General features: G+C 44.7%; 1 protein-coding gene across 3 annotated transcripts in view; it reads left to right on the top strand.

The window, feature by feature from the left end:
• Nucleotides 1–23,565, top strand: part of LOC119457616 (Golgi reassembly-stacking protein 2-like) — a 52,508-nt gene extending 28,943 nt beyond the window's left edge. For 2 of the 3 annotated variants that reach the window (XM_037719241.2, XM_037719259.2), the window contains exons 7-10: nt 4,530–4,650; nt 6,872–6,964; nt 17,619–17,744; nt 23,173–23,565. In XM_037719241.2, the coding sequence (XP_037575169.1) occupies nt 4,530–4,650; nt 6,872–6,964; nt 17,619–17,744; nt 23,173–23,228 (396 nt within the window). In that variant the 3' untranslated portion in view covers nt 23,229–23,565. The remainder of the gene's footprint in view (nt 1–4,529; nt 4,651–6,871; nt 6,965–17,618; nt 17,745–23,172) is intronic. The other variant, XM_037719249.2, reaches the window with a different exon arrangement.
• Nucleotides 23,566–25,767: the final 2,202 nt, after the last annotated feature.

Here is a 25,767-nt window from a genome sequence, read left to right as displayed (position 1 = left end):
TATGCGAAACTATAAATAGTACTATCGATAGCAAAGAAAAAAATCATGTGGTGTATTGCGCATAATCATTTGAACATTAACTTGGAAAATTTTACCTGCATTTTCCGAGCCACATGCTATGCAGGCAGTGGTAGCACTTGCGTGTTCTCACAGAGCATGCATCACCGAGCATTACGGGCATATACCTGGTACCATGACAGCGCAGGATATAGCTTGCTATCCTGATGGCATAAGGTCACTTGACATGGTTTGCCAGTACCTGGAGTTGCAAGCTTAGGCAAGGAACAGCAACCCCCAAGAAATCAGAAGGTTAAGCCTGAGCCCCACAACACCGCTCTCTGAAGTGGCTATGCACTGTACGTGCATCTTTGCAATGTCACTACCAGCACGCGTGTTCTCAGTTGCTGGGTATATATGCATTATACCAGACAGGAGGAGTGCACCGCAGGGAAAAAAGGTTGACATGCTCTGCCAGAATGCCTGGCTGAAACATGGTTAAGTTACATGTATTCAATAAGTAATATTAGAACTATTTACTTACTAGAGCACGCTGCATTGCACATGGAGGCAGACTTTTCCGACTAAACCGCGATCATTCGCACTAAAACTTCGCTTAAACATGGTTTCAACAGTGGGTATTGTTTGATGCTATTTATCAGTTCTGCACCTGTGTGTTACCTTCTGATTAAAGCTTAATACACTTGATTGCATTATTATTTGATGTAATTGTCGTACCATCTTCTGTGGCCACTCCAACTGGAGAAAAGGCGCTTTTTTGCTATGCCATCACCACAGTTGACGTGAATTTCCGATTTGGTCCCAAAAATATACACAGGCGCTAACGGGCTTACAGGGCTACTTCTGATCTAAGACCTAATTCTGATTATACGTGACCACATATGCTTTGAGAAGTCATTAGTATGCAAATAGACTGCTTAATTGTTCCTAATGCACTATTTGTACTTTTGATAAAGTGTGCCTAATGTGCAATGTAATGACAAACTTGCTAATGTTACCGATATACTAGGATGCGAGCATTGTTTTATATTAATGGTGAAAAAAGCTGTTCAATATTGAATTTGATTTAATTCTGGCGCTGTTTGTTTCGTATTAAATTGTGTCAAAAATTTCTATTCACACATCCCTTGACAACACTATCAATAGCAAACATTAGTGAAGTAGCGTATTACTATCAATAGTGCTTTCGATAGTTTTACATCACTAGCACATGTGTACGCATGCACGCACACACACGCAGAGGGAGAAAGACGGCAGTCTTCGCAGACCTTTGTTTTTGATAAATAGCAAGCTGTCACTGTTTCACCATAGAGTATCATTACACCGTGACTTGCTGCATGCTCCAGACACTTTATTGTTCTAGAGGCATGCGCTGCTTGCATGACCTTTGCTTGATGCCACTGAATGTGCCTCGCTTTGACTAATGGGCTTAATTTTACATTTCCAGTTTCGCAATTTTTAAATGCGCACATTGGCTCATAGAGGGATTCAACTATTTCGGCTTGAATTTTTTGTACCTCTGCCTTAACAATAGTCAATTTCACTCCTCTGTAAGGGGGTTTAGTAGGTTCTGCAGTATTTGTGAACTTATTGTGCTTACCATAACTGATCCTTTTTCCCATTAGGTGCTGTGCAATGTCTGCCCTATTTCTGCTGCGTTATTTCGATTTGAATTTTAGTTTTTGTGCGGCTAGCGATAGAGCCTCTCCGTGATTCCTCAGTTGTGAATGACATTTCTGCAACTGTTGAGGAAGACGGTTACTTTGGCTTTCCTCTTTCAATAATCATTCTTTCTCAGGAATCTGTGCGGCGTGCAGCAGTTATTGTCACTTGGATAACTTATTTTGACTGTCATATCTCCCTATATTGTAGAACCTTGTGACTCCTCTACTAAGTACTGTGGAGCGTCCAATGCTTCATTACGAATCAATTTTTAGTTATTTTTCAGCAGTAATTTCAAAGATTATGGTGGGTGTTATTTGTAATTCATATGACTTACTTGGTGTCATGTGACTTGTTCATTTAACCCAGATCTTTATAATGTCCCCTTCATATGATATACAATGCTCCTTCAAAGCTTCATCATGATCCAACTTATTAGTTTCTTTTTGCAATTGTTGCAACACTTTGGATGTGCACACTTTTTCCAGATTCGAAAAAGTATTCTAGTAACATTAACATCTTTGCTGTAAAGTGGGTAGAAAAAAAAAAAAACATGGTACGGTCATTCTATATACAGACACGCCTATACACACGTGTGCACAGGGTGTTCCAGGGAAGGTTAGCCAAGCTGTTAAAAAAAACTGGGACAGCGTACGAGTATGAGACTTACAGTGCTTGGTCATCATTCCTCTTCTGCCACCAAAATAAGTTTTGTGTGCTGATTATCCTTCTAATTAGAGAGGCCAAATAAATGTTCTTTTTTTTAAATTCAGCATGCAACTTTTGATGGGAAAGCTGTTATGGCACCCTAAAACAATCCATTTAGTCGTTTTTGCAGCACTGTGTCCTGCATAATTACTTTTTCCACATTTTACTCTTAGCATGTGAAATACGAAAAGGGCCACGTCATTGCGCACCCGTGTGCCATAACACCAACGATCCCGTAAGTGGTTTGAAGGAACTAACTTCGCTCATTAACTGGCTCTGCAACTGTTTAGAAGTGGAAAGCTGTCAGACTTGGCTTCCACTGATTGTGAGCTTGCATGTTCTGCGTGATGTTCGCAGCCTATGCAATGACCAGGCAATGAGCAGATTATAGTTCCTTGAAATCACTTTTGGGACTGCTGGTTTTGCAGTGCCCGGTCGGTCACCCTTGGCTATGCTATTAAACTGGCGCTAATCTAGTGCTGACAAGCTTTAATACCACAAATGCAACATCTGCATTAAAATGTTAATACCCCAATTTAGTAGGTTATTTGCAGTTGCAGAATTTCAGATTTTTTTTGGTGCTATAAATTATGGCCAAATATAATTATCGTTTTGTCTCAAGTCTCCTATTTTTTTTTTTTAAATTGAAGACAGTTGCTGAAACACTCTGTACAGAAGAAAGTGTGTACAAAAAACAATGTATTTTTTGAGTGTATATGTGTAGCGTAACATCTTGAGAAATCCCCTAATCCTGAAAGGTTACCACACTCACTTTTGGCATGATTTTCTGTTATTGTAGTAACACCTACTAAAGATACCCACTCCTTTAAACTTAGCATGTGGAAGCAGCTCGGATGGCCTTGGTAAAAAACAGTGGGATGATCGAACAATGGGTGACCCACATTGTTCGATAGAACACTGAGAGCGAAACAGGCTTTAATAGACCTACCTTTTATGTTGTCGATCAGTGTGGTGAAAAGTTATTTGCACATTCCTGGCATGACATTGTACTTTAGCGTTTCTTACCTCCTTATTATCAGCTTAGGGCCACTTGCAGTCCATTCAGTTAAGAAAATTTAACTCATTGTCTGGATTTATTGGTTGGAAGACTAGTCAACAAGGGAAGCTTCACCTTAGTAAGACTACTTCTGGAATAGATATGTTTTATGTTAAGTATTTTTGCATAACTGAAAATTATCATGCGACTCTTTTTCTCTTTGATTTTAGTGGGCTTTAAACGGACACTAAAGCAAAAGTTTAGACGGATAAAGCATTCTTTGAAAACTCTGTTGTCATTAATTTCGAAATAACAGCTTGATTTATAAGAAGAGAAAATGAAGGTCAAAGTTTCAGTTTTTGAGTTACGCACCAAAACCAGAATGCTGGTACGTCATTGTCACGTCAAAGATTTTTAAGCATTTTTTCGTATTTAGGCCAGGTTAGCTCAGCAAAAGTTGCCGAAACTTGCCATGTTCAATCTTTGGCTGCTTTAGAACACAGGGTACTCTATCTTTACCGCTAAAAAAGTAACTAGGCCCTAGAAGACGCTGTCAAAATCTGTGATGTCACAGCGAGCTGGTGCGGGAACTTCAAGGAGGTGTTGTTATTGTTCTTTTTCTGGCTTACCAAGTGTAAGAGTGGTGGTTTTGATATTGTAAAAGGGTAATTTACTGATACAAAAGAAATCATTGTTCTCTTTAGTGTGCCTGTAAACTCTCAGGATTGTGTGGTGTATGTTATATTAATTAGTTTTATTTTTTTTGGGGGGGGGTCATATTTTTAATAATCTTCTGGGTACTAGAACTTCTGATAATTATGGGAAAATATGGGGTTCTAAGCAATTTGAATTCATGCATATCAAGTGTGATTCTTGTATGTTTGGAATTCCTGGGTGCTGTCTGCATTTATTTGTCACCTATCACTCCGATTCTGTAAACATGCAATTATTGCGCAGAAGGTCACAGGTTCAAATTCTGGCCAGAGCAAGCACCCATTGTTAATAAGCACATATGCAAAGACTGATTGTTTGCCTAATTTTTTCATGGAACTTAAGTCTCATCTGTGGGTAACATTTATTGGAACCCTGCACTATCAGTTGGAACTGATAATGTTGCTTTGGAACAACTTTAATTTTTTTATAGGTCCAGCTGAGTGCCCCAAGCATTGTAGGTGACCCTGCAGCAGCACTAGCACAGAAAGTTAATGCTGTTTCCCTGAATGATGTGTCCGTGCAACCAACAGCTGACTCCTCGTTGCCTTCACGTAAGATTTGCTCCGCCTTGTTTATTTCTTGCCTACACATTGTGGCATTGTGCTGGTATTACAGTACCCACCGTGGTTGCTCAGTGGCTGTGGTGTTGGGCTGCTAAGCACGAGGTCGCGGGATTGAATCCAGGCCACGGCGGCCGCATTTCGATGGGGGCGAAATGCGAAAACACATGTGTACTTTGATTTAGGTGCACGTTAAAGAACCCCAGGTGGTCTAAATTAATCCGCAGCCCTCCACTACGGCATGCCTCATAATCGGAACCGGTTTTGGCACCCAAAACCCCAGAAAGAAGTGTAGACTGTTTAAGTTGCAGGCAAATTTTTCGCACAGGAGTCAGGGGAAATATATTGTCACATTGTAGTGACGGTCAAGGACACAGTGGAATCGCGAAACAATCGCGAATATCGCGAACTATGAATCACGAAACCGACTCTCTATTGGGCAAACCTATGCCCACAAAAACAAGCGACACTCAAAGCACAACGATAGCGGTGAGCACAGTCGTCGGATCGGCGAAATATGATCAGCAGGTCAAATGCGTCCGCTTTTATACATGACTCCTTGAAGGTTCCAGTGTAATTGCTGGTGCCCGCGTGTCTTCCAGAAAGTACTACGCAGTTCATGTCGCGCATACAATCAGGTTACACAAGGTTTGGTGGCAAAAGACAACGGATAGAGCCATAGAGAACATTTGAGAAATTTCTATGCTTGCAGGCGCGTCCTGTGCCAAGCAATAATGTTTAACATTTTATAGCTGCTGAAAAGCGGTCACCGGAGAAAGACGAAGAAGTACATGTCTCAATGTATAAGAAATAAAAGAATTTTAAGGGGGTTGGGGAAGTATTTTAAGATGCCCTTGATGAGAAAGCTGATTAACAGTATTTTGCTCAGTTTGGTGATTCATTGCCATCATACCTACTTGAAATTTCATGATTGTACATTTTAAGTCTGTCCTTCATGGCCTGAAGTGTTTGTGGACTTGCATTGTCACGATGCCGCAGTGTGTGATGTTATTGCCACTTCCACTGTACGCTACCGGCATTCTCAGTCGTGTTACACCAATTCAGTCAACTTTTTCATTCTGCTTGGCCAAAGTAGTTGTCAGCCAGTTAGCTTTCACTTGTAACATTATCAGTCGACTTATGGTTAATGTGACCCTGATGGGACCGACAAAATTGATAGAATTATCTGACAGGCCGAATTAAACAATATGCAGAAAAAATTCCATAACACTCTGCTGATTCATTTGGCAGCATTTGCCCGATTCTAACACACAACCAAATCAAACGTGTGCCCACTTTCTGTGTGTCCAAAGTTGAAAAGAATAAATCCGTGTAATGCAGTAAAGCATACAAACGCCTCGAAGACTGTTTTGGTTTCGTGTTAGAATCAGGTAAATACCATAATCATTGAGAGGCTACAGTTATTGCTTGAAAATCTTCTTAGGGCAGGCTGAAAATAAGCATTTTCAGCCTTATTTTCAGCCTTCTTTTTTTTTTTGCCAGTGTCAGGCGCCACTCCATGCCTGAAAATGTAGTGGACTGGAAGAGGTGCATTTAATGTGTCAGACAGAAGTGGAACTTGTGAAAACGATTTCATTGTCGACAGGGGAACAGGGCAAAAATACGAAAGACAAGAAGGGAAACACACACCAGCGCTGACTGACGACTGAATTCTTTATTCAGAAAGGAACACAAATATATACCTAAAGAAAACAAAGGTACATCACTGCGCATGGCCATGAAGAGTGAGACACCGATTGGATTTCCCCCGAATTATTATGGTTGTTAAGATATGTTAGTTCTGCCTCAGTCAAGGCTACAAGATGCACCATTTCTTGCGATACCATTTCTGAATAAAGAATTCAGTCATCAGTCAGCGTTGATTTTATTGTTTCTGTGCTTCGATTTGACAATAAATTTATTCTCGCCTTATGATCTGCTAGCCTCCTGGTTAGCTTAGCTTCACTTTCCCTTAACGAAAACAAGTTTTGCAGCCACAAAAGGTTCCATACATATTTCCTTTGCAGCATTGTGCGTCTTTTGGGTAGAGGACTATTTTTTCATTTTGTGAATTTTTTTCAAACGTGGATTTTTACAGAAATTATTTGCCTTTCAGAGGTGCAAATTTTGGCCTAGTCATAGTGACCTGGAAGCATTGATCTTGGGTATGTGCAATGGCTCTGATAAATGTGCAGATGTGATTTTTTTGTAGGGGAAAGTGCACCTGTACCAGTCGCAGCAAGTGAAAGCACAGAAAGCAGACCACCTAGCAGTGCTCCCCTTGGTTCAGAACAGGATCGGACAGGTATGCTGGGGAACTGTGAACACATTTCATGATTCAATTTCATGTATTTTCTTGTACAGTGGACTCCGGATTAATGAAACTCACTTAAACAAAAAGGCCAGATTAGCAGAACGAGGGTTCCAAAATTGGCCGGGCGCCCATAAGCACAATGTTAAAAACTTCGCTTACGAGCACGCCTTTCTTTATGAGCTTTGGTTAAATTGATCTATAACTGAAACTACCATGTACAGTGGAATCTCGATGATACGAATCTCACGGGGTCACAAAAAATATTCGTATTAGCCGAAATTCGTATAATCGAAACACAATTAAAACTAGCTAAATTAAGGGGGGACGCGGGGATCAGATCGCGAAAATCGCGAGAAAAATCGATTTTTGAAAACCACGCGTTTGGGTATCTGCAACGCCTAATCTACGCTGCATCAAAATGGTTTGGCTGAAAACGCACTGAAAGTGCCCGAAAAAGTTTAATTCGTCAGTGCGCAGGGCGAGAAAACAGCTTTAAATCGTGCAAAATCACCGCAGTTCACGGAGCCATATCTCGTATTTCCCGCCACCGAGCGCCGCCATCTTGGTATATCGTTCGAAAGCTCAAAATTTCGCCGTTCCCATACTCAATTCGTCTGTCGTCGCCAACTTGTAACAAACGCACAAACACCAAAGAAGCGCGGGTCTGCGATAGGTAGTCACACGGGCCCTCTGATAAAAGCGGGCCTCTGATTGGCTGCCGTGCTGAAAGGCGTCTCTCCATTGGTTGCTGCTGTGGCAGGGGCAGGATGGCAACCGCAGTTGTCTGCTTCGTAAACCATGCCGGCGTCTTCACTTGACACACAGAATTCGGATTACTGAGAACTCCCAGGTTAGTGATGGATCGTCGCTCGTTGGCGAATAAACTTTGGACGAAGCACGCCTTCGGAATACGGAAGCGCTCCTACAGCAAGAAAAATACGGCGATTAGCGGGAGAAGCGGAGGAGCACCCGACTGAACGAGTGCAACCTTGCACCGTGGATTATGTGCCGCGCTATCTTGCACCATGTGACTCCAGCAGCGAAACCCACGATCGCCCTGTGCCATCGGCACCGATAACACAGCCGATGGAAGACGCGCCAATGTAGGCTCCCGCGCCTCGGCCTACGGCCGCGCGAATCAGCTGAGATCGTATCTCGGTAGACATAGCTCGCTGCGACTAGGCAAAATGGCGCAAAAAAGAACGCGGCCTGAAGCACGGCAGCCACTCCACTCCGCCCGATGGCACGCGGAAAAGGAGGAAAAGCACAAAAGCAACAAAAGCGCCACCGCTTCGAACTCTTCGCGCCCATTCGCGGCCTCCGCGCCTCCGCACCAAAAGAGAAAGGGAGAAAGCGCATGACTGCGCGCTGTTCTCTTTCGCGGCCGTCGGTGGGGCGGCATTTATTCGTATCAACCGACGCGGGTCGAAAATCGATTCGTAACAACCGTTTTCTAGCACGTTGAATAGTAATGGGGCTCGGCCGGGACCGCAGAAAAATTCGTATCATCCGGAAATTTGTATTAGCCGTGATCGTATCATCGAGGTTCCATTGTACTATTATGAGTGTCGAGAACCGAGGGGTCGCAGCGGAGCGCCAGAACAAGAGGACCAGCTCAGCAGGCTTTCAGAACGGACTAGCGCGTGCCGTGCTTGCGCCGCTGGCACGCGCCGCCCAACTTTATTTTTCTCGTCAGTCGCAGCCGGCCCCAAGGCGCCGGCCGAGAACGCTGACCTTAGCGTTCGCAGCGTCGGTGGGCGCTACATGAGCAATATGAAAGGGAACATGTAGCAAACAGCCTCGAAACAGACTCTGAGCGATACGTGGATGGTGCTGTGAAAAACAAAGGGGAAAAGGAGGGCGCTCTTCCACTAACTGTTGGCACTCCCACCACGCTGGCATTTCTACAAAGCAGCAGATTGCGTCATTTCGGCGATAATATGGTATCGTCTGACAGCCGATAAGACGGTAATCATCGCAGTGACTTACACCTATTCATTTTCTTTTCTTTCATTCATTCTTTTTTTTTCGCGCAACCACTTGATAGTACTCTTAACCAAGCTTGCCCTGTATTTCAAACAGATTCTTTATTTGAATCGACGCACCCAGTTGTCAGTGACGCAATATCTAACAGTGTTATCGCTGTCTGCTGGCGATGCGAAGTTCTGCACTTTGCAGACGCACGGCGCGAGTGCGAACAGTTGTTAGAACAGCGTCCCCCTTTGTTTTCGATGGCGGCCGCTGCGTATCACCTATAGCTGGGTCTGAGGGTGTTTTCTACGTGTTCCCTTTCATATTGCTCATAATACTACTTCCACATACAAAATGTGAACAGTCCGACAGCCATGTAAATTAGTGATGCTAAACAGTCAAGAACATCCATTCCGTCAAGCAGTTGCGCTGCTGTGGTAACAGCTGCTATGCAGTGTTCACACTGCATAGTTGTCACATTCTGTGCCTCATAATAGCGCCATGCAAAAAGCGAGAGCACGAAGCGCTGGCCCTAGCTACCAAAATGGATGTCATGAAAGCCGTGAACCACGGCAATGTTTTCTATTCTGAAGTGCTCGCTGTCACAGATAATTAAAGATGCAGAGAGTATAGACGTTTTCACGAGGGCGCTCCCGACGGTCTGGCGTGGAGAGTATGTGTCAGTGTTGCTTGTTCGGTCTGGACTGTGAGCTTGCCTTGCGCTTGCATTGCGGAGTGGTAGCTTTCCTTCGATGTTTCCGTTTATTTTTGTCACGAATGACTTACGCTCGTAAATAATGGCATATACACTCATCAAAAGGCTACAGGCCCGCACTGTGCAGTTTATGGGTGCACAAACAACCAGCGGAAAATAACGATTTTGGGGACTAAGTGTGTCCACAACACAGCACTCCGTGAGACCACTGCCGCGATGTGGTATGCTCACGCTTCGCCGGTTTCCTGCATCACCTGAGGACTTGGCATTTCAGTCTAATGTGAACCAATGCACACATCAGTACAATAACGCATTTTGGTAAACTCTTTTCGGCACATTTCCCAAAAGGTTGCGAGAATTGTCAGCTCTTCGATGCAATATTTTCTCGTATGTAGTGGCAGAGGCTACATTTATTATTCTTTCAAACACGACTTCATTCCAGTGCCTAATAGGGGGTCACACGGCGCACTTTTGATCGTGATCGAGCCCGATATGGGTCGAATTTCTTGGTCGCGATTGGCTTCTTTGCTCAATCTGCGGAAGGGAGCCATGCAATCACGGTCGAACATTCCGATCCAGATCGGTCTCGATCACTATCGAAAGTGTTTGTGTGACACCGGTATAAGACAAATTGGAGCACTCTGCGAGAGAACTAGTCGGTAAATACACTTCGCAACGATCTGGAAAAATCTTGTCCTATGGAAGATGTATGCAGACCCTGTGTCCACCAAAACATTGTCTCTGCGTTCACACGCACCCTACGCGGCCCTGCCCATAAAGGTAATTACCTTCAACAGTGTGGTGCTGCATCGAGCTCACCCATCTTTGAGCGTTGTCTATGTGCTTGGGCAGCAAGAGAATGCAAAAACTAACGTGTCAACCTCATCAGCGCGGCCTAGCTCCAGTGCTAGAGTTCGGGAACCATAATGCGCTAACTGTGCGTGGCGTAGAAACGCGCTAAATGAGCCCGCGCAACTAAGAGCGTAAAAAAATGGTATTCGCATGGGTACGCGGACAATAGCATCATGCTTGCAAGAATAACAGTAACGAAAAAAATCAATTCGCACAGTCGATCAAGTGAAATACTTAAGTGCGTGCAGAGACTGCTTCGCTGACCACTGAGTGCTTTTCACTCACGGTCAGTAGTGGTTTACAGTCATATGCATATGTATTTATTCGACAATTGTTAAGACTTGACATTACTTTATTATGAACATAGCACAGTGAGATGGTGTAAGGGAAACAAGAGAAAGAGCAGAGATGGCCTTAACGCTGCAATATTATTGGCTTATTTCGCTTCAGAGATAGCGCACACGAACAATTCTTGCCGTACGCGATATCTTCAATACAAACTTCGCGCACGATCTACGTTAAGGTTCACCGTGAGCGAATATTGTTCCAAATTCAGACATTCGAAAGAAAAGCCATTCCAGGTAAACAAACATAAAAAATAGGTAAATATATCTTGATAAGAAGTCCTGTTATAATGCCTATTGGGATTGACAGTATGTATAAATAAATAAATACTAAAAACAAAAATCTAGCACCTGGGCTGTATCAGTCGCGCTGGCATCTGTGATCACTGCCGTGCGTCGTTTCGCTGCAGGTACCGCGCTGCTCGATCTCCACGCTTTGTGCTTTGACATTTGGTTATAAGCGCCCTGCACCACACCAGATCCAATAAATTTTGCATGATTGAGCTGTTCAGATGCGTCGGAAGCGTATGGAGTAACCACCGCATATCTACCAACCACTGACACGCGTCGTCGGGCAGCCGGCGCCTGGTTCTATAAGCATTGCCCGACAGCTACGTAAGCGCCTGCTTTCGCTAAATGAGGCAACCCTCAATCGGGAAACGTAATGGTGATCAGATTCAATCCACGATACGGTCACATGTGCCCAGCAGTAACAATGAAATATACCGCTGATTAGCACGCCAAGTCTCGACGAAGCAGACGCGGCTACCGCCGCTACCGACGAAGAAACACCACATCCACTGGCTGGGCTTGCTGTTGCCATGGCAAACTACACTGAGCGCTCACGTGAGCACGTGAAACATGTAACAAGTCAAGCGGCACAATTCAAGCGGAGCGGAAGAAAACAATCGAAATAATGCGCGGCGAAGATCACACAACCGAAGTGCGGCCGGCCTGCTCTCGCAAGGCGCACAGTCCAAAATGGCGGCGACGCTAGACTTCGCTCGTGTCGGCCAATAGCGCTGCTCAAACTTCGGTTTGTGAAAAGGTCTATACACGGTGCCCAGAATGGCAGCTTTGTGAAGGACTGGATGTAAATGCGTACACCTCAACACGGACAGATGTGAAATGATTACTGTTCCTGTTGTTCAAGCATTCGTGCAGTGCCAAATATCCTATCAGTTGCCCCATTTTGAAAAAAAAAAGGCAGCAGAGGTTGCATTTAAAGCAGGCATTAATGGCTTAAACCTGAGTGATGGTATTCGAAGCCTACCACAATAGAGTCGGTTTGTTCACTGCAGTAAAATTAAAGCATTCGGAGCTTTTCAAATACAGTTAAACCTCGATAAAGTGGTCTGTAAAAGCAGCACTTTGCTTCGTTATATTGAAATTTTGTTTCATTTAAATTTGATCATTCATGCAAGTACAGCTGGCAATAAAATTTTCGAAAATTGGGCATTCAGAAAAAGCAAATTTTAATGAGGGGAAAAAATTATTTCTTGAATTTGAGAGTCGGCGACAAAAGGTACAGTTTCATGTCGTGTCAACGATATCATCACATCGGTGGTACGAAGCTAAACCGCCCATGCTTTCGTGTCCACTCTGCACCCACGGCTGATAGTGTCGCCTGCAGTTGAACGACGCTATCATAAAAAGCGCTGGCAACGGGAGCAAATGCTTCATCTGCCTCTCGTTTTAACGCGTCTCCGAAACTCGAGATTATGCAACCTCCAGCACTAAATGCGCAGAAAGACCGCATGATGCCACGCCTTCTCAGCTCGCCCAGTCTCGCACTGGTAAGACGCTTGCCAACCTGCTCCCACTCCCCCACCCTTGCTCACGTAGGGAGACAGCGCTCATGAAGTCACCATCCTTTTTGGCCTCGTCCTCGCACACTTTCACTTACACCTAAAGCATACAGCGCACGGGGCATGATGGGATCTTGTTCCGCTTGGACTTTATACGGAACATGACGCTGCTTGAAGTGCATCGCTCTCGGCGTCGTAGCATGCGATTTGAGAGTTGCGTCCGCAACTAGCGGCATGCAACTCAACCATTTGACCATCTGCATCCGCGGACGTTCCCATTTATTGTCTCAGTGATCATTTGCGGCGGGAGTGAAATTTCGTTATATTGAAATTGTGTAATACAGTAGAACCCCGCTGTTACGTTCCCGGGTGCTGCGTTTTCCTGGCTGTTACGTTGTTTTCGGCCGGTCCCGGCACGGCTCCGATAGAACATTGGTAACCCCGCTGTTAGGTTGCAACTGTGGAACCGTTCCCGCATCATACGTTGCGAACTGCCACACCGCGCCGGCCCGAGCGGCCATTTGGACTTTTCATGTTGCTTGGCTTGGTTGCTTGACGATGGCATTGGCCGCCCAAAGTGCCGGGGGCGACACTTATGACGTATTTTCCGTTTCCGCCAGCAAAAGTATGGCCTTTGAGAACCGCATTTGCTATCTAAAGATGGTGTCTATGACGCGTTGCGGCCCTAAAATTGGTTTTGGCTCATAGGGCGATAACGCCGTCGCCGCGCGCCGTATGCTTTCTTTCACACGCACATGCAGCATACGCGTACGAGGGGAGCCGACAACCGCGTCTCGCGCGCGAAAGAAAGAAAAGCAGGGAGGAAGCGCGCCTCCTTCCGTTGCGCTCGAGTCGGGGGTGAATCTTCCTATACCTCCCATTGGTTCTCCTCCTATAGCAGACGCTCAGTCGACGCTAGCGCCAAGGCGCACTTCAGTTAGGCCCTAGGGGAAGGATGACGGTACTACGGTGCCGAAAAAAAAGAAAGAAAAGCGGCGCGATTTGTTTTACCCTCCCCCTTGCGCTATGGCACTTCTTTCTTCCTTTTTTTTTTTTAATGTTGTTCCACTCGTTTTCCCTTTCCCTCTTGACTCTCCTATCCCTTTTCCATGCCTCGCCTCACCCTTCCCTCATGCCTCGTGCGCACCGCCGGACCAAAGCGCGTGCTCCTCTCCTGTCCAGCCGTGCCATTCGTGCTGCGTGCTTGTGCGCAGTGGATTCTTTTTGCATTTTCATGTACACAGTCGCATTCATTACTACAAGCAAGTATGTGCCCAAATTGTATTTGAAAAATAATTCCACTTACAACACAACAGTTCTTTGGACTCACTTTATTGTGTTTGTTTGAGAAAACCAGAATTCGAGCAGGCAGTGCAACACACTATAGAATGCAACAAAATGCGGATGGTGTTTCATGTACGCACATGTAAAAAATGTCACAGTTTCGCCTTAAGAGCGAAGCAATGAATGCGATAGCAACACAGCAATGTCATACGAAGTAAGGTGAGCAGCTTTGGTAGCAATATGAATTGTAGTAAACATGAGCTGATTAAGTAAGCAGGTGTGCTGCGGCGTAAGTAGACCGACATGAAGAGAGACTCGATGACCACGAGAAGGCGCGTGTGAAACAGTGGTGTTGATGATAAGCGCTGCCCGTGGGCAGCGCGTGCGAAGGGACACACCTGTAGCGCTGCACTGCCGATCCCGGCAGCATTGCATGTGTAGCGTGCGTTGGAAAATGTGGCCCGACTATTACTAACTGTGGTGTGAGCGCGCACAGATAAACATGAATAGATCACACTGAATGACTGCAGACAAACGACTGTCAAAACGCTGGCAGCAAGCGCATATACGCCGCAGTGGGCGAAGGTACGTGCGGTCTATCGCTTCAACGGAAAGTGAGCGGCGAATGCACAGCGCATAAAGGTCAGAGCCGTGTGAAGATAAGAGACGGTGCGAGCGAGCGACGAGCGCGGTTGTTGGCAGAGTAGAAGTGCGCCTCCCCCCGCTCACTTCGGCGCTCGCTTCCCGCCACCTTGCTTGCGCATGGAAGATTGAGTGCGTTCGCTCTCCGTGACAGCGTGCGTCCCCGTACGCTTCTGCTCAGGCATACGGCGCGCGGCGAAGATTTTATCTATACGGAACCTCACGGCGACGGCGACGCCGACGGCAGAAATCCGGTGGAAGTGTCCATATAATTGCTATCGCAATAAAAACATTTACTGTAGTAGCTCAAATGGCCAATGCGCAGAACAGCTTCTCACGGCCTGCTTCTCGCTTGGTCCATAAAATCCACCTCCATGAAGTGCGCCGAGCATATTCTGCGGTTATTGACCTTGTCTCTGGGCAAACCCATCAGGTCCATCCTTCCAGCGTAGGTTAAAAACGCTTCCATCCTGAAGAACAGTGAAGATCACAAATTATACCATCGCAGTTGGAACATACAAAAGTGAGCTCGTTTCGCGTCGCGGCAGAGTACTAGTTGTGATATGTCAACCTTAATTCTCAGAAACGCATTTTTAAACGATGTCGACCAATTAGCTAGAAATAAGTGCAAAGCGCACAGCTACACACGTGTTCCTTGCGATACGCACAGGTGGTACTATATTTATCAGGAGCTTTATGTTTGCTGCTTGTTGACATAACGATTTACTGCATCGTTGTGTTTTCAAATCAGCTAGCTGTTGCCTCACCACCGGACAGCCATGTACGACTGCGCACAATTACTATCACAAATAAAAACCGGGAAGCAAACTGCACAGTGCTCACCTGTTGTCTTTAGGGATGCGGTAGAATTTCACGTCGCATGGCTCGCTTCGTCTTGATGTGTTCGCACACCAATGAACCACACAAGAACAGCGAGAGCTGCGAGACATTGCGGGGAAAAGCCGACAAACGTGCAATGGTAGGGTACCACATGGACTACACTGCTAGCGCGGAAGGCGAAAACCGCAAAACTGACCACATAATGCCAAAAAAAAAAATTGTTGCCGTTTTGGTCGTTATCAGCACGGCCGACAACGAGCGCGGGCCGCGCCAGCCGCACCGCCGATAGTTGAAGGCGAGAGAGAAACGACAAAGTTGAGAGAGGGTTGACCAGAAAAAAAAAAGGAAAAGCGATTTTGGTTTCGCATCCATCTCATGGATGGCGCTGCAATTCGCGCGGAAAAAAAAAACCAGCGGAGTTTCCGAGGCCTGCTCGAGTCACCGGCGAGGGAGCGAAGGGGGAGGGATAGCGGGCAGCGTTGTGCTCTGGCATCATACTGCGCGACGGCGGCGGCGCGCCGTCGCGCGGGCCGTATCTTGAAAGCGATCTGCGTGGGGGCGGAGTCTACGCAGTGTAGGTATGGTAGTGGCCACCATAGTGTAGGTAAAGCCCCTATATATAAAAAGTAGCGACACTCTCCTCTTCCGCCTTCCCTCCTCCTGGTTTCTCCTCTCTTCCGCGCTCCTTTTTCGACCGTTGCGCCGCCTACACCGCTTGAAACACGTGCACTTGTTTATTTTTCGCCGCTGATCAGATTCGACGATCGCCGACTGTGTTCGCCACTATCGTTGTGCTCCTCGCAGTCGGTAGACGCTTCTCGGGCGAAAATGGCGATGGAGCGTGATCGTAAACAAACGCAGCCAGCGCCCGGCGGCGCGACGGTCCACGTGATGCCATTAGGCCAATACCGACGCAGCGTCGGCCTCGGACAGGGTGTGCAAGGAGGTGGCGGCATTCTTCAGAGCGTGACGCTTCTTTTTATATATAGGGGCTTTTAAGTGTAGGTGCGTCGGCGGCTCGTAGCTTTGTGCGTGCTGCGTGTTCTCGGCGCTCAGTTTGCGTTGAAGCGATAGACAACAGCACGAAGGTCACTTCGCTCGCTTCTGCAGCGGTGCTTAACTGCGTGGACAACTGCGCGTGTCCGCGCTCATCGAGTGTGATGTGCTCATGTTTGGCTGTGGGCGCTGACACCATGTTTGTTAATTAGTTAATAAGCGAATGTTTACACGTTTATACGGATGATAAAACTACTATCCTTACTTCGTATAGCTCATCGCAATCTATACTTCGGCGAAACTACTTTTTGTCAAACGTAAGAATTAAAATAATATTGTGTGCAGTTCAACACTACTCCCATTTCTCAATTTTTCCTGTTTCCTGGCTCTTGCGTTTCCCGGCTCTTACGTTTTTCTTTTTTTTTTTTTTTTTTTTTACGGTCCCGTGAAAAACGTAACAGCGGGGTTCTGCTGTAACGCACTTGTTCTATAGACAAGAAATTATAAAAAAGTTAAGTACTTTGTTATATCAAGAATTTTGTTATGTTGAGATTTAACTTTAAAACAACCGATTTTGTGTTACTTGATTAAACGAAACACTTTCTTCTGTCCTTTCGAGTTTCATTTAAGCGGATTCTACTGTATGTGAGGCATAAGGTGAGTGAAATACTTGCATATTACCATGATGTGGCAGTGGGAATGAAATAGAAGTGGAATTTAGGATGTGTACTGCTGTTTGCTGTACTGGTTGGTTCGACATGTTTTGAATGTTTCACTTGTGGTGCTTTTGGCAATCAGTAGTTTTTTGGGCTAGTAATTAGCCCAAAATTAAACAGTGCAAGAAGAGAGAAAATACACAGACAGCATAGCATACATTTAATGTCTTCTAGTGTAGAGCCTTCCTGTGCTGCTTAATTGTGTGCTTGGGCTAATTAAGATTTTGGCTTTACTGAAACGTTTAAAATGATATCGAGGTTAAATACACTACAAATGAAATAGTTACTTGCCTGTGAGGGACCTAAGGAAGCTTTAGTTGACTCAAAAAAAGTTTTGCTAAGCTGCGATTCTGCGCAGTGATTTGCTCTGCGATACTATTCCTCTTTCTGCCAACACGAGTTCTTTCTCCCATGTGCTAGTTTGCATGTTTAGTGCATCTTGCTATCTAAAACTTTGGGGCAAAACTCTCTCAACAGCAGGTCCAGTGAATGCTGTCCCCCTGACCACACCAATCAGCCTGCCAGGAATGCCGCCCATTACAGTGAGCGCCTCATTGCCACCCGATGCTCTAGCAAGCCTTGGCTCTTCAAGTGACGCTCCGGGTGAGACTGCAGCATTTGCCACCTAGGCTACCAAATGGCTGAAAAACCACAAATAAAATAGAATTTGTTTATGGTCCTATTTGATTTGCCTCAGCCCTTCAATAATTCCTCCAAATAATTTGTATGTTGTCCACAACTGCTGCATTGTTTTTCAAATTACTGGCCAATATTACAGTCAAGCGCTTATACGACGACGTGATCTGTTTAGCGAAGGAATAATTTTGTGTGGTACGTGAGCTTTACAATGAAGTGACCTGTATGGCAAATAATTTCAGAGGTCTCAAGCACTTCATTATTAAAGCGTTCGACTGTACACGTTGTGCCTGCAATGAAAACATTGCAAGTTCTGTGACCTAAACTTATACCTGCTCATAAGTTTCTTGGAGTGCTGGAAGCCTGCATGCTTAGGCCACGAAAGTACAGTAGACTTCTGTTAATTCAACTCCTGTTAATTAGATGTTTTGGTTGATTTGATCCTGGCCAGTGCCCATACCTTTCTGTGGGCCCAAACATTTATTTTGACCCTAAAATTGGCCTTTGCCGGGCAATTCAAGCTTGACCAGATAGCACGAACGCACCTGACCCCAATAGCGATCCCTTTAGTTGCAGCGTCTATCTCAGCAGAGCTTGGGGGGACAGTGAATGCAATTGAACACCTACCAAAAGAAAAAAAAAAAAAAAAATCTCCCGTCTACGCTTATTTCTGCCTGCCCTTAGGAAGACTTTCAAGCAATAACCACAGCTCACAATGTCCGATTACGGTATTTACCTCAACGCACGCTTTTTTCTTTCTTTTCAAGAAAATTGGGCCGAAAATTGCCTGCATGGCGCAGACACTAAACTGAAACTGCCTTCGTGGCATTTGTATGCTTTACCGCATAATACATATGCCGTGCAGCGAAGCTGACCTCTAGGAAACTGGCCGTCAAGTGCGACATTTATTAGATCCTTGCCTATTTTTCTTGCTAGAAAATTGGGAGCTTTATAATTTTGTACATTAGTATTTTTCTACTTTAGACACATAAAAGTGGGTGTGCATTTGATTTGGGTGCGTGTTAGTTAGAATAGGGCAAATACTGTCAAATGAATCGGCGCTGTGTTTTGGCATTTTTTAGGGTCGAAGCACCTTAGGGTCGAGCCTTGTCCCTCGTAGTTGTACGTTGCTCTGGTTTGCATGTATAGTATGTATACCAGAGCATGTACGTGTGTACTGCACACATGTACAGTATATATGTGTATGTATATATATATATGTATGTATATATATATGTGCAGTATATGTACGCCAAGCTTCTGCTTCCGGCGTTTTGCCCAAATGATCCCCCGGTGCTTCGCCCACTCATCATCATTCACTTCGTGGATATGCGGTGGTTTTTTTTCTCCATCTTGTTTAATTGGACCCACCGGATAATTTAGTCAGTTTCATCGGTCCCATCTAGATCAAATTAATGGAAGTTGACTGTATTTCAGCTTTTTTTGCTAGTTTCTGCCTGTTTAGTCCAATATTATAAACTAACCTCGTCAGAAATTTTTGAATAACATGTTTGTTTACCCAGAAGGTTCTGGTAAACTGTTAAAACAAGATGTCAGTGAATGCTGGTGCTTTCATGTTTAAGCCATTTGCTGCATAATGAGTGTGCAGTAAGCCAACTAAAGTATTACTGTCATTTGGCAATGAGCGACTGTGAAATTGTTATGCATTAAGTGGGACACCTTGTGGGACAAATGGCGATATGCAGCAGCTTGGAAAGTGCTCGTGAATCGAGGGGTTTCGGTAAAGTTAAACTTTACAGAATAAGGGGAATCACACAAAAACATGTTCTCTTTAAGATGAACATGCACTACTTTAGTCAGTGCTTGAACATCTGTAGGCCCTCCCAAAAATATTGTGGTCAAGCATAAAAGCACTAGTCTACAGCTACTGCCATGAGCAGAAATTGTGTATCCTTGAATGGTTTAAGAGGTTTAAAATACCTAAAATTCTTTAGGTGCCATATCCGCCTGTTTCTGCACTGTAATAGAAGCTTTGTGTTTAGGGACATTGTTATTCAAAAACAGTGTTCAACTCATCAAATATTCCGCGTGTTTTTTTATTAGTATGTCATTGTGGCCAAAATTAAAATTAACGAATGCTGTGACTGTATCGTCGATTTTTGTGCAATCTTTGTATTTGTTTAATTTCCTTGGATGCCTTGAATCCTTTGATTGTTCTTTCCTCATGACATGACAAAAATAAACATTTGAACCAGCTTAAAAAAAAAAGGGGGCGGGAGAAAAAAAATAAAGCACCCCAGCTTTATCTACCTTAAAATGCCAAAGAATGGTCGGGGAACTTAAAACATATTACTTGTGCTTTGTCATCATTAGGCAGTTATAGTGTAGTGTACGCTATAGTACAGTGTACGCTAAGCAGCGCACATTTATTAGTTTTAATTGGCCTGCGAGATCTGATCTCAGAGGCCATATGCCGTCGTTGCGCCTATCTCCCGACTTTACCGATAGGTGGCGCTAACATCTAGGAGGTTTCCCTTGTTAAGCTTCATCTCGTTCGAAACGAGAAGCGATCTCAAACTCCACAAGGTTATCTATAATACACTGTCATCGAAGCGGCCCGAAACTAAGCGAAAGCCGTTTACGCAGTCATTTGCTACGAACGAAGTGAATTCTACAAAAGCAACACCAAATTCAATTTGAAGCGGGCAGCGGGGACCGCCCAGATGTTTTATGTAAACTATGGAAACCACGCAATGACGGTAACGCTAAATCTGAGAAATGGCGTGCGTACACTATACGCTATGGGTCCTTTAGCATTCTGCGCATGCGCAGTGACGACCCACTATTTTATAGCATACGCTAAACAAAATTTTAGTGGCCAGTTCAGGGCCTCGGTATACATTTACCGAATGTCTTTCTGTTTTGTAAAACAATTTCACAAATGCTGTACACATTTCTTAGAAAGGTCACTCCACATACCTGCAAGGACATTTTTCTGCTTCCTTTCTGCCAGAAAAGGGTCCCGAACCATCCTTTGGGTTTGGTTAAAAAACATGCTCCGCAGATAGCATACACTGGACGTTGTATTTAATAATACAGTAGAATCCCGCTGATACATTTTTCACGGGACCGTTAAAAAAAAAAAATGCAAGAGCCGGAAAATGAAGAGCCGAGAAATAGGAAAAATTGAGAAATGAGAGTAGTGGTGAACTGCACACAATTTCATTTAAATCTTACGTTTGAAAAAAAGTCGCACTTTCGCCCGAAAGCTGAAGCATCTATTGCGATAGCAAATTAGTAGACAGCTATACAAAGTAAGGATATTAGTTCTATCATCCGTATAAACTTGTGAAGATTCGCTTATTATCTATAACAACTTAACGAGCATGGTGTCAGCGGGCACTCGCTATGAAAACGCTGGCGTGAGGAAGCGCCACAACAGCAGCAGCTAGCAAAGTGACCTTCGTGCTATTGTCTATCACTTCAACGCAAACTGAGCGTCGAGAACACACAGCACGCACAAAGCTACGAGCTGCCGACGCACCTACACTGCCACTGCTTTCAAGATATGGACCGCGCACGGTCGCGCAGTACGCAGTTGATGCCAGAGTACAAAGCCACGTGGGCGCGTACTTTTTCCACGTCGCAGATCGCTTTCAAGATATGGCGCCCGCGTGGCCGCCGCCAGGTGGCAGTTCACGACACATTATGTGGAAATGGTCCCACAGTTGGAACGCAACAGCGGGGTTATCAATGCATTGGGTCCGATGGGAGCTATTCCAGGACCGGCTGAAAACGACGTAACAGTGGGGTTCTATTGTATAGCAGGTTCCCATACACAGCTGCTATTGGCCAATAGCTAACGTCAATCAAAAGGGCGTTTTGATCAGTGTGCTTCTCTTCCTACTGTTACAGTGTATATTTATTGACGAAGCATAATAAACAGGCTGAAGTAAGCGAAAATGTGCTTTCGAATTTCGATAATTGCATACTTGCTTCAAAAGAGACCGAGTATCATCTACTCGCACTCAGTCGCTGCCTGTGTCATAGGTGTCATAGCCGTCGGGTCACGCTAATTTCGACTAGTTTTGAATGCTCAGCTAACCTCGAACCACGCAAAACTTAAGGTCAGACCACATGCACGCTTGCCAGCACGCACTCACTCCTGGCTGCTCCTGGTTAGACGCCTTGGCAGACTTATTCATAGTGCTTCTATGCGTCAGTCAAATTGGTGAAGGACAAAGCTGGTCCGCACCACGTACCATGGTCAAACTGGAGCATATGAGTGCGCATACGCGCTACAGTTGCATGTAGTTGCGGTCTGCTACGTAGCGTAGATACTGCGGCCGCCACTGGCTAAGTGCACTGCAGCTTGCTGAGGACAACTGTGTTTGGCTTACGTTTGGCATGCCTTAGGCGCCAAAATCGGAAGTGGCACTTACATCCAAAATCAAATTTGAACTGCGCGCCACAGCAAGGCGGAGCATTGTGGCCACACACCACTTCGTCGTAGCCTTTGCAGTGCAAGGCTACGACGAAGCATCTCTGAAGCATTTCCTTGGCATCAAAGAAGGAGCGGAAGCATCGTGAAGGGCGTGTTTGCCAATAATTCTGCTTCTGCTGAACACATTGAAGTGCTTTTCGTGGCCAAGTATTTCTGAAATGGCCTATTTTAACTTTAAATGCATTTCTTCACTTCGATAAAAAATGGTTCAGGGCCCTTTTAAACTTGGCACAAATTATTCTGTTTTTTTTTTTTTCTCAGAAAATACCTGGAATTGTCATTGAACATGGCAACCAGTTTTTCAGGCAGCAGTAGAATACCAAAACAATACTGTATCTTACTACCTTGGACTACTAACTACACAACTCACTGCCCTGGTAGTCTGCTGCTAGTTAAAATGGCAATTGCACAGCACGTCTAAATGAATGCAGTACCACATGGCAGAATACCTTAGCACAAGGCAAAGCCATTGTGCCATTGGAGGGGCATCTGTGAGAATGTTGTTACATTATGTCACTTCTTACTTTTTAATAGGGGAGCAGGGACACAAATTAGGCTTTAAAAAGAATGCATAATACACTCCTATTAATTGGGCAATTTGTTTAAAATTGCTGGACACTCTTTCAACCAAGTTTTCTAATTATATATGTTAGAAAAGGAGACTCTAGATCATGAACAGTTACTATTAGAAAGTCGCAAGAAGGAAACATAAATATAGGCTGATGATGATGATTAGAAAACAGTTGAAAGACACTGGAGCTATTGCTGACTAGCAGGCTGAAATGTTCATGTACAAAGAAATGCTGAATATCAACGCTAATGCTCTTCAGAGGAGGCTTTCCTGTTGTAAATTTGTTATTAGAATATGTTTATTCTATGACAGCGTATGTAGTGTATTTTGCATTATTTTTTTGTGTGTGAAACTTTCAGGAGTTCGTGAAGAAGCCTCTGCAAAATCCCCAATGGCAGCACCCCAGCATCTCTGAAGCATTTTCTTGGCATCAAAGACACGTTCCCGCACTACAGTACCCTCTGGGAATGTGCAGTGCGATGGAAAAGGTCTATTCACTGAGGGGGAAAACAAATAGGAATGTCTTTACCAAACTGTGGGCACCCTTCCCCCCAACGAATGGGCACTGTTGCTTTGGCTGGTCCGTCACATTCTTTCGGGAAAAGCAGTTAGTCATTCTGTTGAGTCACTGAATCTCTTCCCTTTTGTGGCGACAAGCCATTTAAAGCCATTGGTGAAAAAGTGTTTCGGGAGATGGTGTAGCAGTTTTGCAGCACAAGAAAGGAAACAATAAAAAATAAGAATATTGTGCATTTTTTGAAAAGGTGCCCGTCATTGCCGCAAACTTGTCTCCATTCCCTGGGAGTAGTGTATACCTTCTTACCAGGTGGCGATTCTGCTGCCGAAAGTATTTTAGTATAGCTGCATACAAATTTCAAGTAATGTTATGAAGGGGCTTGCAGTTTTGAACTTTTTTTGTTTTTCACCATACAGTTTTTCTAGGAGGATGTGCCAGTCTGGACTCCCGTTTTGAAACATTTTCACTCGGCACAGAACACCGTTTTTTTATTATCACTGGAAATCTGTACCAGAATTGTGGAAACTTACACGTATGCTGAACTTGCACATAAATGGCTTTTTTGCACCAGTGTTGCCCTATATTTAGGAACTTGGTGGCTGAAATGCATAATTTGTACAATTCACTCCCATATTCTCATTGGTTCTTTTTTCACTTGCTTACAAACATTTTAGTTGCAATGATACAGCTAACTGTCTGGCAAGTGAGTTGCGTTTAGAGAGATGTCTAGGTGGCCTTGCATGTATTTCATGCACTGCACAGTTGAAAGTCGACAGGGTGTTTCGCTTAACTTGGGCCAAACCTTAAAAATATGCAAACCCTACGTAGCTGGACAGAACCAAGGTAATTTTGTTTGCCGTCGCTTCGAGCTACTTGGATAATCTTTTGCATTCTGCCTAATTACATAATTAGTCTTAATCAACTTCTCAATTGTTATAATTAGATGAAAAGTGTCATGAGTAAATTGTAGAGCAAGATGAAAAACTCCCAATACAGCGTTCTGTTGCTTAATACGTGCTACATAAGTGTTTTTCCGAGCGAGAAAGAAGCCCGCGAATACACGGAAAATTGCTGCTCGAGGCACTCGAGGCGTGTATTCACGGGCATCTTTCACGCTCGGGAAAAACACTTATGTAGCACGTATAGAGCAACAGAAAGCTGTATCGGGAGTTTCTCATGTTGCGCTACACTTTTTATCTAATGATAATAATTGAGAAGTTAATTAGACGGAATGCAAAACTAATCTATCTCCAAGTGACAGCAAACATTAGCTTGGTTCTGTCCAGCTACGTAGCATTTGCAGATTTTCTAAGGTTTGGCCTAAATTAAGTGTAGGTGACCATCAAAGAGCACCGACACGGAATCTTGTACTTATGAGCGACATTGCAGTAATCCTGGTAGGAGATCGCTGAACATGCCAGTATAGAGGCCTCGGGCCACACACTGTGCTGTTTCACCCTTTGAGGAGCTGTGTACACAATAGGTGACCCGTAAAAGAGCAAGGGATTCTGGGATGTGCCGTCTGCTAGCTCTTTACGGTTTGAGTCAGCGCAGCGGCTGCCACCGCTTCGCTGTTGAAGCCCATTGATGCGCTTGCAGTCCGGCTTTGTCACACACTCAGATTACTCGGTTGCAGGCGCCTAGCAAAAGTTCAAATTCAAGTGTTAAAGGTAAATGCATGTAAGCACTGCCTTGCAGCATCCCTTGCCGAGTCAGCTGTGCACAAGCACCAGAGGCATGGCTGCCACTTCCAAACTGTAACAAGGCACAGGCCATCAGTGAGGAAATGAATGTATTCAGTGCCACTTATCAGGTGGCGATGAGCTGTGTAAGTGCCGACACGGAATGATTCCCTAAGATATTTCTTTCTCTAACATTGACTCAAACAACCAGAGCTATTTAAGTACTCGCATGCGCACATAGCGGTATTATGAAACATGGTTTTAAGGCACAAATTTAAATGGGACACAGCGAGATAACCCGCCGTGGTTGCTTAGTGGCTATGGTGTTGGGCTCTTAAGTACAAGGTCGCGGGATCGAATGCCCGCCTCGGCGGCCGCATTTTGGTGGGGGCGAAATGCAAAAACACCCGTGTATTTAGATTTAGGTGCACGTTAAAGAACTCCAGGTGATCAAAATTATTCCTGAGCCTCCCACTATGCGTGCCTCATAATCAAATCGTGGTTTTGACACGTAAAACCCCATAATTTCATTTAACATCGAGATACATAGTACTCGTAACCAACTAGCCCACATTGGTTCCTTGAAAGCAGATAGAGGTAATGCGTAGCCGTATTATGTCGGCGATACAGCCATTCCCCTATCTAGTTGACAAAAAAGCGAAAACTTCTAACTACGTATCACTTCAAATGAACCTCGAACTTCGACTGAGAAGTGCCGTTGACAGCACGCAAAGTTTCGAAACATTTTCAGCACT

Source organism: Dermacentor silvarum, chromosome 1 (genome assembly GCF_013339745.2).
Source record: "Dermacentor silvarum isolate Dsil-2018 chromosome 1, BIME_Dsil_1.4, whole genome shotgun sequence".
Taxonomy (NCBI): domain Eukaryota; kingdom Metazoa; phylum Arthropoda; class Arachnida; order Ixodida; family Ixodidae; genus Dermacentor; species Dermacentor silvarum.
Note: the sequence above shows the minus strand (reverse complement) of the source record. Positions and strands in the feature narration are given on the sequence as shown.